Source organism: Mchenga conophoros, linkage group LG19 (assembly GCF_057382185.1).
Source record: "Mchenga conophoros isolate Kocher_MC1m ecotype Shallow Benthic linkage group LG19, M_conophoros_male_GT1.1, whole genome shotgun sequence".
In the NCBI taxonomy this organism is placed as follows: Eukaryota; Metazoa; Chordata; class Actinopteri; order Cichliformes; family Cichlidae; genus Mchenga; species Mchenga conophoros.
The window spans coordinates 2,164,608-2,179,871 of record NC_140544.1 but is presented as its reverse complement, the minus strand read 5'-3'; the positions used below and the strand labels follow the sequence as shown (position 1 = coordinate 2,179,871).

The 15,264-nt window shown below is 41.1% G+C and overlaps 1 protein-coding gene across 2 annotated transcripts in view; it reads right to left on the bottom strand.

Moving 5' to 3' along the window:
- Window positions 1-15,264, bottom strand: part of gabrr2a (gamma-aminobutyric acid type A receptor subunit rho2a) — an 84,453-nt gene that overhangs the window by 13,495 nt on the left and 55,694 nt on the right. For both annotated transcript variants that reach the window (XM_085257705.1, XM_085257706.1), the window contains 3 exons: window positions 7,580-7,720; window positions 4,797-4,949; window positions 802-1,010 (listed from right to left, as the gene is read on the bottom strand). In XM_085257705.1, coding sequence (XP_085113831.1) covers window positions 802-1,010; window positions 4,797-4,949; window positions 7,580-7,720 — 503 coding nt within the window. The remainder of the gene's footprint in view (window positions 1-801; window positions 1,011-4,796; window positions 4,950-7,579; window positions 7,721-15,264) is intronic.

Here is a 15,264-nt window from a genome sequence, read left to right as displayed (position 1 = left end):
CTGCAGGCTCCAGCAGGCAGACGGCTACGCCAGAGCAGACCAAGCCCCGGGCCCAGAGACCTGAGATCCAAGGGCCCTCCACACCCCGGGAGGTGCCCAACTGAGCCAGGGGGACCAGGCCCCACCAAGCAGCTGCTGGGAGTGAGCCAGTACTCACCCGAGAACCCAGCGCCAGACACAGAGAACCACGAATGCAATGGCAGGGAGTGTGGTGGGGGGAGAGATACTTTGGAAAAAGCTGCAATCACAGCACTGTAGGATGGTGACTCCTCCTCGGCTTAGTGATGCTCGTTCCCTTTCTAACATTAAAGACCTCCCTGACTCTGTTCCAACCAGCGTTTCTCCCTGTCCAAGATGTGTACATCCTCATCACTGGAAGACTGGCCTGTAGGTGTAAATAGACTGCGGAGTCCTGGCCTGACAAGATAGCTCTTCTGTGTTGTGCCATCCACCTAGCCAGGGTTCTTTGGTTTCCCTAAATGTATAATTCAACTGTTAAACATCATTCAGGGATGAGATCTCACAAATTTCACTAACTCTAACAAACTGCTGGCCACAAACACTCACTGTTTCTCTGTTCTTTATTTCTGTCTTTATTTCTTTGGCACTCTTGAGGTGTTGCTTGTAAAACAGAAACCCTGACAGATATTGTAGTAAGTGAAGTGACTCGGGAAGAGAGTCTGGAGGTTTTGCCATTTGATACAGCTGAAGGAGTTGAGGTGTGCCTTGTGAGTAGAATGAATTAACCTCTTTTTAGTTACATTACTTTCTCTTTTGATTTATCAGTGCAGTGAAACAAACCTGAGACCGCACTCTCTCTCTCATTTTGCGCTCTCGACGGTCCTGGACAGTGGACAGGTAGTTGACAGCAGCGTATTCCAACACAGACAAGAAGACAAAGACAAAGCTGACCCAGAGATAAATGTCCACAGCTTTGATGTAGGAGACCCTGGGCATGGAGGCATTCACTCCAGTAATGATGGTGGACATGGTCAACACTGTGGTGATGCCTGGACACAGGATACAAAGTTTTACTAAAGTAAACATGTTTGAATCTTAGCATGCATCTTTTTCATATTACATTGTAGACACTACAGCATAATTCTTTTTTATCTTCAGTCAGGGAGCTAATCTTATGTATAGCTAAAAGTGCAGGCGTAAAAGCATTACCCTGATTCAATACCATTGCCACGCAATGCATGTGACATGACAAGGCTGGATATTTGATTATATGCTGAAGATAATAAAATCATCATTTTAAATTAAATATAACTAGAAAATAATAAAAATACATCAGTGCGTTGTGGCCTTGTATAGTGTATTACCTACAATGATAGTAGGTGTTTTAACATCATCGTAAATTTACAAGTGTGAGTTTTAGAAATTTGTTGGATCTCTCACAACCACTTGTAATTGCAAAACTATTAACAACTGAATTCTGTCATGATCCTGGGTCTTTTGACCCAGCGTTTTAAGTTTGAGTTTATTTTGTTCATTAGGTTATCTAAGTTCATTTGGTTATTAGACTCCTTGTGTTTTCTTCCCCTGTATTTAAGTTTCCCCTCAACCTTCGTGTTTCATGCTGCGTGTCTTATGTTATCAAGTTTGTATTATCATGTCTGTCTCATGTTTCCTGTTTTATTATGAAGGAGTCGTGTGTTCTTTGTACATTGTATTTAGTTTCACTTCCCTTGTCCTGTCATTAGGCTCATGTCAGTCAGCTGTTCCTCCATGTGTTCCCACTTCCCCTAATCACCTGCTGTGTATTTAAGTCCTCTATTTTCAGTGTGTGATTGTCAGGTCGTCTGTTGTTCATGCCATGCTTCCAAGTTTCTTGTCTAGGTTTTTCTTATTGTTTCTTATTGTTCCCCAGTTTAGGTTTGTGTTAATTTTGCTTCAGTTTGCCTTGCCCTTTGTTTGTACCTTTTCTACCAGCCATATTAAACGGCTCGCCTTTTGTTAACATTTCAAGTTCTGTTCCCTGTTCCTTGGAGTCTGCGTTTTGGGTCCTTTTCTCAATTCATACAGTCTGCTCTCGCCAGACTGTGACAGAATTCAATTTAATTAAATTTATATAGTGCCAAATCACAATAACACTTCCCTCAAAACACTTTATATTGTGAGGTAAAGACCCTATAATAATAAAAAGAAAACAGAGAATCCCCAACAATTATATGACCCCATAAATCAGAGACAAAGTCTGAGAATTCGGACAGAACCTCAGCCTAGGTGGATGATGGGTAACAACAAATAAGACTGGTTGTTTGATTTTTCCAGCTGGGGTGGACAAGGCTAAGTGTCAGGCTTTTGAATGAATTAAAATTCTGTCTAGGTCTTTGGTTGATTAATCAACTGGTGTGGAATAATGTGCAAACACACATTATTACTCAAGGATGTCAAGGACTAACTAAACATCTGAAGCAGTGAGCAAGACAGTGCAGGAGAGACGAGTGAAGTGGCCATGCTGCTAGCGAGTTTTTAATTAAATTGGCTACGCAGATAAGCTACACAAAAACACCAGTGTGTGTTGTAACAGGAAGAGATACTCTACTGCAAGAGAGAGAGCCAACCTGAATGTCATTTCATTTTTCTAATACCTCCATTTTTTACAGCAGGATGAGTCCAGATGTCTTTAAAGGACCAATGTGTTACAGGTGATCACATGCAAAGTATGAGCAATTTTCTGTATAATCGCATTAAACTATGAATCATTGCTTTTCATTTGTTTAAAATGAACCAATGTTATCTACATTTGGTCTGCCAAGCATACTGTGAAGTCACAGTAGTTTCTCCTACATGCTTGGAATGTGAGGAATTGAGTTCGGCAACCTCAGATCCAACACAGTGCTCGCCTCATTTCACTTCAGTGATAGGCTTGCAATTGTTTCATGTTTTCCTGGTTTTAAAAAGACCAAAACTAGTAGTGTGTTAGTTCATCTCTCAAAAGGACCATCTGTGGCTTAAAGACCTTATCATGTTCATTCCGACTGATGGTATCAATCTTTAACAGCTCCATATTTATAGAATTGAAAAATGCTTCTTAAAACAGCTTGACCATGCACAGTTCTTGCTGGGTCGTGTCTGGATTTTTTCCATCTTGTTTTTCATTTGAAGTTATAATATCAGTACATTTGGTTCTGTTGGCCACAGAACCAAATGAAATGGTGCATACAGCAGTCGCTGACATTGTTTGTGTGGCATGGGGACATTTCTTAAAGATTAACAAGTAGCAAGAGGACATGACTGGGAATTTGGAAATTCTTTTTATAAATTAAGAGAATATTAGAAGATGAAGACGTCAATTATAGATAACTGATAAATGTACAGCCTATTCAAAATGAGTATATATTTTGTCTTTTTAAGTCCTTTGTTAAACAGGTCTTTAAAGATTAATTTAAGTGAAACATTATTAACATTTAATTTATTATAAGGGAATCAAATCCATAATAGGCTTAGTTTAAATGTCATGTAAAGTTAATAAAAAGGTTATTCTCTAGTCCATTTTATTAAAAATCATTTTGTTTGAGAAGCTCATTAATGTAGGGAGTCCAGTAGAATGACTCCATTAATGAAGTGAGGAGGTGGGGAGCATGTACACTAGAAAATTGGGTGGCTGCAGAATTTTGGCTAGAACCATATAATTTTAGACACTGGTACATTTTTGCACTTTTCCAGCTGTGTACCAAAACCTATTCAGTTTACAGTTATGGGATGAAAAATTGGTTACATTTAGCTTTTAACTGAGAGGTGAGACGCCCCCCCCCAATTCTGGAGGCTTAAATGTTATCAAACAACTGACTGAGAAAGTCTTTAAGCAGGTAAAAGGTCTGGAATTGTTCAAAAGTTGTGTTAGCATTCCAAAGGTGTTTATTTGAACACACAGCATGTATTCAAAGCAGCCAATGCAGGTTAAACTGGTCATTGTTGGCAATATTAGCTGAAGAGCTAAAATAAAATTCTGTAGGTAAATCCATTGAATGACAGTAAGTGCGGGTTAAAACGTCTTGATGCATGCTCAATCATCCAGGTAAGTAAATCTCCAAAAGTTGATTCTGCTCATCTGGACGTAGCGTTTTCAGCGGGAGAAACGTTTCCCCAATTAGATTTGGGGAAACCTGCAGTCAGCTGAGACTGAAGAAGTCACCTGGATGATGACGAAACGTTTCTCCCACTGAAAACGCTACGTCCAGATGAACAGAATCAACTTTTGGAGACAGTAAGTGAGCTGTTTTTCAATTTAATAGGAGGTAGAGAACCAACCTTTCTGCTTTATGTGTTACTTTTTTTTTTTTTAACATACTTGTCAGGTACTCTTAAAAGAATTCTCAAAGGAAAAGACACCAGAATTAGCTACCTGTTAATTTCATCTGCATAGACTGCCCAAGGACTGCCTGAGCAACTTTCAAATTTAAATTGCTGCTGTAAATTATTAAATGCACAAAGCAGAAAGAAGAAAAAAACAGACCTTCAAACAGTCACGTAAAAACATCTCCACCAACTGAATTTAATAAGAGCGATAAGCTGAGCCATAAGAGAAGTAAGGGGGAAAGCAGATGCCTGCGTGACAAGTACAGCAACAGCCCCAATACAGAAAATAATTCAAAAGAAAAGTAAGCGTGGTATAGCGTGGGAGGCTTGTGTGATGACACATGTATGTGTGTATTCCCAGTTGGTGGAGCTATGTCACAACGAGCTTTCATCATTCCACAGAGACAGATTTTCCTCAGGCATGCAGAGCCTCTTCAAAGAACATTTGATATGAGTTTCTTTTCTTTTTTCTCTCTTTTTCTTTTTACCCAAGGAGACTCTGGCTGGCACAGCCCGGCGGTCAATCCAGAATGACACCCATGAAAGCATCACCATGAGTGTGGCGGGAAAGTACGTCTGCAGCAGGAAGAAGAAGATGTGCCGTCTCAATGTGAAGTTGATGTAGAGACGATTGTACCAGCCTGAAAACACAACAAGAGACCTTCTCAGAGTGGTAAAACAGTCAGAGCTTTCCTTACCTGAAATGTCAAGATTTTGCATGAGGTGTCAAATGTGTAGGTGTAAGATGTAAGAAGTGAAGAATTCTGCTTCTTATTTCCTCTAAAGTACTGCAACAAAATGTATGACTTTTGCCCTCTAACTTAATAACATAAAAACTGCCTGGTGACAGATAGAAACAAAAAGCAGCCTAACCAAATATTTTTCTTCTTCGAGAAAACAACTGGAAGATCCACAGGGCCTTCCTCGATTATAAACCACTGGTTATCCGCAAGAAACATCTGATAAAACCCACGCACTGGCTTAAAAACTCATGAAATGAAATCAGTGCTTAACTAAGTGCTTAACCAGTGTAAAGACTTTCAGACAGATGTAATATGTAATGTTTGAATGCTCGTTATTTGTGCAGCAAAATTTAGAATGTTCAGCAGCAAAAGACATTTATAAAGATGAGTCTCCTGGGTTTCTGAGAAAGGTATTTTTCAAATAATAAAGTGATGCTTTTAAAATCACACCCTCTGGGTGGCTCTTGCCAGCTATTTCAAATTCTTCAATCCGTATTTGGTGAGTTGAACTTTATTGTAGTTAAACAATTTCTATACCTTTTTTTTTTAAAATCCAGAAATACTATCACTAACATTTCTGCCTTGAAAAAGAATGCAGAACTTCAGAGTTTATGCTGGGGATAGGTTGTAGATAGGTTGTATCAAGAAAGGTGGGATAGAGACAGATTGAAGTCCCCCTGACTTACCTCTCATCACCTCAGAGACAGGACGAAAAGGCTTAACATCCAGTCAGAGTTTCTTTGTGTGGTTTAGTAAATCATCCTTATTCTTAAGTTTGAGCAGTGATCTTGTAATGGTAAATGGCCTGCATTTGTATAGCGCTTTTCTAGTCCATAGGACCCCAAAGCACTTTACACTACATTCAGTCATTCACACACACATTCACACACTGGCGATGGCAAGCTACATTGTAGCCACAGCTGCCCTGGGGCGCACTGACAGAGGCGAGGCTGCCGGACACAGGCGCCACCGGGCCCTCTGACCACCACCAGTAGGCAAACATGGGGTTAGTATCTTGCCCAAGGATATTTGGCATGCAGCCAGGATGCAGCCTGGGATCGAACCACCGACCTTCTGATTAGTGGCTGACCTGCTCTGCCACCTGAGCTACAGCCACGTGATCAAGCTTCGACCTTGGCAAGTATTTTAAAGTTGAACAAATATAACAAATAAGCCAATACAACCTATGAAATGATTCCAAGACAGGTCTAACTGAGAGGCTGTGTAGAAACAGCCTTAGGAGGTGTGTGTGTGTGTGTGTGTGTGTGTGTGTGTGTTTTGCAGGATGGGGAGGAGCCACCAAAGAATGTCTGATTTTTATAATGTATAATTTAATAAAAATAAGTTCTATTAAGAAAAAGTGAGTATTCCTCTATATTTGAATTGTGTTAAAATGGATGTACATATGAGAATGTATTAATGACAAATCTACCTGAAGTAGAATTACCTGAAACAAATGAAACATTAAGATATTGTATCCATAGCTGACTGAAGGTTCAAATGCTGTGTAATTATTAAAAGTATATTAAGTATTACATGGAAAAGAAAAAATGCAATGAAGTGATTTCAATGACTTGTGATTGCTATTATTATTTGATTCTGCTTTTGCTTTGCTCCTGCTAAATTGTTTCAATTATATATCCTGTAATTAAAGTCATTTTTAATCGTTTGTGAAACAGTAAAGGTATATTTCTGAGTATTAATCCTTTTGGTATAAATAGGTCTTACAGGTTACTCTAGCCCTTTGAAAGTAACAGAACTTTGAGGTCTACTGTCCAGGCCCCAAAATTTAACCCAGTGCACCAATTTAGAGGGTATCTGCCATAACAGGTATCACTGGTAAGATACTGGGCCTGCAAGGCTATTCAGACACTCGTTTATGCTTTTCATCATCTCATTAATTTCCGAAGTATCAAGAAGAATTGCTATACTAAACAAAGCAAACGTCCACTCACTGGAAAATAAACGGAACCATCTCAGACAGGATGTAACATCAACATGAGAGGTGAAAGACAGTTGTTTACTCGTGCTTACTGAGACCTGGCTTAGCAGGGCTAACCATATGCTTATTTAGATAAGCATGAAATAAAGAAACATAAAAACATGAAGATATGATAATAATTTGTACTCCATGTAGTGGTCCAGACTTGGTATTGGTCCCACCAGATTGACAGTTGTATTTGACTTGTTATTACCGGCTAATTCCATGATGTCTTTCTACCTCTGTAAACTTAAAGTTGTTGTTTCTACTTTTCATTATTTACTGTTATAAATGATTTCATTTTCAATGAGTTTAACTTAGGCTCAGTTTGACTATTTGAGGATTTCAGATTCTTTAAAAACCTCCCCCTTAAAACCATGCTAGCATAGCAGCCAATATAAAAGGTCCGAATTTATCCTAAGGGTGGAATTAAAGGAAAGGTTATATGTTGACTGTACCCAGTAAGTAAGTGCAAGCCTGTATAGATACACAAAAACATAATTTAAAAAGCATCAAGAACTTATGATTTTTTGTTAAGTGTTTATACCTGTGCTGCTATAGAAGGCCAAGCGAGATGTGGTATGAAACTTCTGAATAAGAAACTGTGATAAGGAGATACGATCATCAATGCTGAGGGACTCATCTCCGCTCTTCCAGTACAGCATCAAGTCTTCATCTGTGTAAGCATCTGTAAAACACCATGCAATAATAAGCTTAGACTTGGCCAGTAGAACTTTTAACCATTTCTTTACATTAAGAAAAAAAAAAGAAAAACAAAACAAAACAGAGGAGCAACCTAAATCAAAAGTAAAGAAACTGCAACTTAAAACTGTCAGAAGAATATATATTAGTATGTACATAACATGAAAAAACTACTCATACCACATATGAGTAGTACCAACCATTTGATTAGTAGATGATCTGCTCTATAGCCTGAGCTATAGCAACCTTAGTAAGGGATTGTATTTATTGTATTATTAAGGCAGTGCTGGACAGGATTTATAAATATTATGCCAAGCACTGTCTCTTCAGCAAATGTAAAATGTACCACTGAAAAAAGAGCCTTTTTGAAGTGGTACTCAAGAAATTTACTACACAATGCAACTGTCTTCTGTTGCAATTCCTTAACTGTCTTTTGTTGAGATTTTGAAGCTTCGCATAGTTCACAGATAAATTTAAAACATGAGAGGATGTAATGTATAGAGACACTAGTGTGTGCTGGCTTTCCTGGCAGCCTTTTTGATGCCTTTAAAAATAAAGGAATGAACAGGCTGAAGGTGCAGTGTACCTGGGTACTAAGGTGCCCAGGTACACAGGTAGCTCTATCTCTGGATAGTAAGAAGAGTATTGCAGAAATAACAGGGAAAATTATGTTTTTTATGCACAGAGCCACAGTTACTTGAACCCTTGGATCCTACAATCAAGACATCCACTGGATGGCATTTACTTGGCCTAGTTTGATTGCACTTTCAGGGATTTCTGACAACATTTTTTTGTATTAAATATAATTAATTTGCTGTTGCTGAAGTTATATAATGAGAAATGGCAGTTTGTGGGATTTTTCCTGTTTTCATTGTCCTGTTTGTGGTAATGCAAATCTACTACTGGTCCTGGTCCTGTCCTGTCACCATCCTCAATCTGGGGCCTAGTAGACGGAGGAGACATCTGGAAAAAAAAGCAGGGTAAGAGGAGTGGCCTGCGCTTCTTCATTAATGCCCATTCACTCGCCAAAGAAACAGACTCAAACAGACTCAAACAGACTCAGCCAATAGCTTCGGTCGAGGATGCAGGATTGACAGCTGCGTGGTGATTGGCGGAAAACAACACCGACTGGCAGTGGAGCTAGAGGGGTGTTTATTGTTGGCCACAGAGGTCCCTAACCCTAACCAGCATCCAGACTGATGGTGAAACAACTAGTAACTTAGTGTTCCAACTTTCAGAAGAAGGAACTGGTTTCACAGATAGAGATCGACGAGGTGCAACACAAATGATATGGCAAGGGGGAGCCAGGTGGGAGATATCATCACCCCCACCCAAGATTGGGCACCAAGTATGAAGTAGTGACCTGAAAGATAGGATCATGGCAAAGCTGGAAAGCTGGACCGTACGAAGCCGGTTACCAAGATTGCATGAAGTACCCTCTGAAGATCTACTAGAAGATGTGAATGCAGCACTATGTACAATCCCTACTGCAACCATCATCGAGACTAATCAGCTGATCTACACAACAGCAGCATTAATCAGTGAGATGCTTGGCTATAAGATGAAAAGCCAGAAGGAACAGTACCCTACATTGAGAAGGAGATTAGAAGCCAAGATCAAGTTAGCACAGAGGGAAGTTGGCCAACTATCGGCGTTACAGAAAGGTGTGATGAAGGAGGTGCCGAAGAAGTACAGCAAGCAGTCCATACCTGAGGCCTTGGAAACTGCCAAGCAAAGACTCACAGCCTTGGCCAACTACTTGAAGAGGTATACCAGAGAAATAGAGGGCAGGAGAACAAACCAGCTGTACTCCACCAAACCATCCAAGGTGTACTCTCAATGGCAGGGGAAGAATATGAGAACAGCACCACCAAGGCTGGAGACAGAGTAATACTGGAACAGCATAAGTCAGAGGGATGCAACCTACAATGGCAATGCTCAGTGGCTAGTGGATCTAAGAGCAGACCACCGCAAACTCCCTGAACAGGGTCCAGTAAGCATTACAGTGGCAAACATCTAGCTGCTGGACAGCAACAGGCCATGACATGATTCATGCCTACTGGCTGAAGAAGCTGATTGCACTCCATGAGCATCTGGCAGCAAAAATGAACAGGCTCCTAAGGGATGAAACACAGAGAATGGCCCGACAGTCCTGATCCCCAATACCAGAGGCGTAAAACACCAGCTCCTGGTATATGGAGCAGTCACCTGAGACTGCAAGACTAGGCTGGCCAACCTGTGCACTGCCTGGATTGACTACAAGGCCTATGACTTGATGCCCCACACATGGATCCTGGAATGCCTAGAACTATACAAGATTAACAGGATCCTAAGAGTCTTCATCAGGAACTCAGTGGGGATGTGGTGAACAGCACTAGAAGCCAACTTCAAACCAATAGCCGAAGTCACCATCAAGTGCGGGATCTACCAAGGAGTTGCCCATTCCCCACTGCTGTTCTTCACAGGTCTGAACCCGACTACAAAATAGAGCAGTTGTCAGCCACCTCCTCTACATCGATGAAATCAAGCTGTATGCCAGGAGTGAACGAGACATCGATTCACTGATCCACACCACGAAGATATACAGCAACGATATCAGAATGTCAGTTGGACGGTAGTCAGAACTGAAGGATCGCACTACCGGGAGACAACATTGCAGACATTGAGGACAGCTACAAGTATTTGGAAATCCCACAAGCAAATGGAATCAGGAAGAGGCCACTTGGAAAGCTGCAACCACCAAGTACCTGCAGTACAAAAGGTCAGGCAAGTCCTGAAGAGTCAGCGGAATGGTAGGATCAAGATCCGGGGTGTCAACACCTTGTAGGTGTTGACAGGAGATAGAAATCAAGAACAAGGAAGACAAGGAAGCTCTTGACCATGTATGGAAGGTTTAACCTCAAATCCAGCACCCTGAGACTGTACGGTAAATGGAAGGAAGGAGGCTGGAGACTAATGAAACTTAGTCTCCAGTAAGTTCAATAAGGAAAATCTATGGTCTCACATCTGTCTGCTCCCAGGTGTTGCCGGCCAAATCCAAGCTTTATCACTCCCCCTTTTCCATACTTTTAAGCTGTTTGTGTGATCACTGGTCTAGTCAAATCATTTTCTCCAGGCCAATTAGCATTCATGTCACTTACTTTAAATTTCACTGCGCATCTATCATTCTATCAAGAATGACAAAGAAGTCGAATCAGTACTTCAACTTTTACTGGAGTATTTGTAAAAACTAGCATCTGTACTTCTACTTAAGTACACAATGTCTTTACTTTTGCCACCTCTGCTGATGGATCGTGAATGGATGGTCTGTCAGTTTTATACAATCTGTGGTTTACTTTTTGTCTTTACTTTTACCACCTCTGATTAGGACATGATCAGATAAAAGAGGGTTTTCCAGGAATCCTGTTAAATGTTTCTATGCCATATGTCAGAGCAGGATCTATTCATATGGCCTGTGTGGTGCGGTTCTGGTGCCCTCCCTGCCCACTGTCCTCTCCCTTCACCTGGCTCTCTGGGTTTGGGTGGGTGCCTCTTGCTCCTGGGATTGGTAGGCGTCTGGGAGTTTGGGGTTCAGCCCTTTTCAGGCTGGTTGTTTTGCACCTCTTGGGGTGGGCCGTGATGCCTGGGTTGTGTTGTCCAGTGCCCCACTTGGGCTTCGGATTTGTTCGCAGTCCCCCGGCTTCTGTGGTGTTCTGGGACCTTCTCTCTGGGTGCCATTACTATGTCCAGGGACTGGGATATGCTGGATGACTTACACTAGATCTCCATGGTGGCTCTGGAAACTGGTGCAGACTTTCATGCATGTTTGTCACACAGCATGTTGTTGAGTTGTTTGTACAGCATAAGTTACCACACTACCTGGTGTTTATCTAAGCTAGCGTACACAATGTTTTTAGGGGTGTGCTTATCTTATGTAGATTACGGGTATAACCTCACAAACCTTACACACACACACACACACACACACACACACACACACACACACACACACACACACACACACACACACACACACACACACACACACACAAAGAGGTTAGAGGAAAAAAATGATGCAGGAGTAATGGTGTTTCAAAATAATACAGACTGTCAGATGCCTCAACCTGTAGTTGATGGTAAATATGACATGTGTGCCTAGTAGCACAGCTCACCCTTTAATTCTCTTCTGAGAAAAATGTATGCTATGACTTTTAAGAATATTGCCTGAGGGAGGTGTGAATAATATAAATTGAAACAAATTAAATTACCAACACAATACCGTGTGGAACTCCAAAATGAACCTTACTGTATGAGGAAGATTTCTCCATTTAGCTGAACAAATTGGAGCATACTGGAATAATATCATTCAAACTACTGTAGCGCAATACCTTTAATACCTCCAGCATGTTCTAGTTGCATTTTTGTCCCACCGAGCACAGTATCTCAAAGCAACACAGGTCAGCTAATCACAGTCTGTTCATAAATCAAATTCTATTAGAACTCATAATACAAATTATTGACTTATTTTTAAGTGATTATTTTCCCCACACGGCACCACTGCAACTGATCTTACACCAAATCCTACTTTCCTTCCCTATGGCCTCAGTTCTGGTAACCTAGGAATGACTGTTCTCTGTAATTATCTGCCAAATGACAGTTCAGTGTACCAAGCCTTCTTGTAATTTCAGGGTGTGGTGCTCCATTGTTCTACTGGGAAATGTCAGTGCTCACGTCAGCAATGACAGTGCAACCTTGGGGGGTGTGATTGGCACTGTTCTGGTCCAATCTGAACCAGAGAGGTGTGTTGTTGTTGGAATTCTTTGACAGCCACAGTTTGTCCACATTCAAGCATAAGAGTGTCTGTAAGTGCACTCGGCACCATAATGGCATAGGCCAGTCTTTCTCAAATGGTGGTATGCGTACCACTAGTGGTACTTGGGCTCTCTCTGGTGGTACGCGGGAAATCTCCATTTTTTTTACGATTAAATAGTAAAAAGAAAAGGTCACAGCCAGACTACAGAGTGCTGGCAGGCTCGTTTCCCTGGGCCTTAAAACTGCAAAGGTGCCATGGTGCTGTCACGCTGACGGTAAAAACACTGCCCTTTTCCGCGGTGCCGCGATCCCAGCCACCATCAATGAGTCGGAGGCTCCCGGGAGAATCGGTAGGGGTGCGGGAGATACCGTCAGTGAGTCAGGATGCGATCCACTTCTTCTGCGAGAGGGTGTTAATCCTTCGCACCCAGCTGGCGAGGCCACCTCGCACCAGCAACTATCGGAGAAAGACGTGAGTGAACAGGAATCCGCCGTCATCTACTCCTAGCAAGGACAGCGTGCTCTCCATGAGCTCGAGAGTGGCACCATCACCCAGGCCCGAGAGAGAGAGGAGTTTCACGGCCTGCTCTATGTGAGAAAGGGAGTAGCACCGCAGTAGCGATGTACTGAGCGCGGTGTATTTTCCTTGGCTGGAGAGATCCCAGAGGAGGGTCATCACATGGCGGGTGGACAGCGGATCCAGCAAGGCCACCACATTTTGTGTCGTTGGCTGAAACACCACGACGAGCAAACTGAGCAAACTGAGTTTCGACGTACACAAACTATGAAGGAGGGTCGTGAAGCCAAAAATCCGGCAGCTTAACCGCCACAGCAAAAATTAAAATGTACAGCTCTGCTATCACTTCCAACATAAATGAAGACAGAAAACTAAACAGCAAAAGCGTTTGCGGGGTTACTGAAGTTGGGCTAGCCGGTATATAATGATGTGCGTGGTGGCTAGCTACACAGCTATAGTTAGCATAACATAAACACAGTGAAGCTGGAGGATGAACGCTAACCTTTTTCCACTCGATAAAAGTTAACGTGAAGGTTCCCGATGGTTAGGGACAAATGCAATCGCATGTCGGGATGATTTAAATGGACCAAACTTCAGTCAGGAGAACAACTGAGATAATCCATCCACAATACAAGGTTAGTCATTAATATACTGCTGCATGGGCTGGGCTGTAGTTACATTGTAAGGTTTTACAATGAATAGAGCTTTAAAATGAATAGTGATGATTAAAACCAAGAGAGGATGACAGTGATCACCAACTTTTTTTAGGGGCTTGTTCTAAATAATTAGAACAAAATTCAAAACATTAAAACATGTTAAAAACACAACAGCCTTAATAAATGTAGAATAGTTTGGACATGGAAGCAGGGTTCATATGTCATCACTTAAAGATTGCATATCCCACCTGCTGTGAATGTTTTAATGCAGTACAGTTGCTATTATTATCACTTTTCACATCCTGTTTATGACAGTTAAAATGAATAACATTCATATAAGAAATAAAATTGCCTTGGGTAAACAGTATGTGGTGTTAAATAGGCCTATACTACTGTACTTTAATGTCGGTCATAAGGGTGGTACTTTAAGAGCCATATATTTTATGAGGTGGTACTCATTGTGAAAAGTTTGAGAACCACTGGCATAGGTCGTTATGGAGAATCTTTCCATTAGTCTAACTTTATATCCAGGAGAACCAATGTTCCACATCCTGGTTGTGGAGCACTGAATCAGCTGTTTATCCACTTGTGGTTGTGTGCAGGTGTATAGGATGTCTTGATGCATGCTCAATCATCCAAGTAAGTAAATCCCAAAAAGTTGATTCTGTTCATCTGGACGTAGCGTTTTCAGTGGGAGAAACGTTTCGTCACTCCTCCAAGTGACTTCTTCAGTCTCAGCTGACTGAAGGTTTCCCCAATCTTATAAACAGTACATTTGCATAATGACTGAAACCAGCCCACTGAAGGAACAATGTGAATGGTACTCATGGCCAATGATCAATGGTTTTTGATCAATGTTCATGACAATTTGCATGTTAATGATCAAGGACCTGACCTCACAGCTCAATTGTTAGCATAAAGTCAGTAACATTTTTTTAAACGGCAACTTCAAATGTAGCATTTCTATGAGGTCAACAAATATACATACATACAAACTGTTTGTGTGCAGTTTGTTGCACACTGAGTCTGCTAGCTTCTTAATGGTCCAAGGAGAGAAAAGAGTACGAGCGAGTACGAGCTAATCCATACATAGAAAAATGAGGCTGACAGGACAGGAGAGGAAGAAGAGAGGTGATATTTAAAGGTAAGGACTGCACAGTAGGAATTTGATAAGCTGAAAAAATAAAGGAAGCATATGATGTGAAGTTATGTCTTTTGATATTTTTGATATACTGAAAAGTCTTGCTAAACAAATTGAGGTGTTTAACGATTTTGTGTTATTTAAAAGGTTGCAAAAACACTCTGAAGTTTAATTTGCCATATTGGAATGGATTTAAAGTGAAGAACATTGTGTTAGACTGGTGCACAGTGGCTATGGGTTGCATAATGGGGAGCAGACATTAATTTGAATTTAAGTATATGATGCTTAGATGAATTCAGTGAATGTGGTTCACCAACTTTATGTAGTTTTGCTACATAAAGTTGGTATTAGCATGGCAGCTGATCACAGCCTGTACACCAAGAAAAGTTTTGATTCTTTTCCTCAGACTGAGGTAACAGAAAATA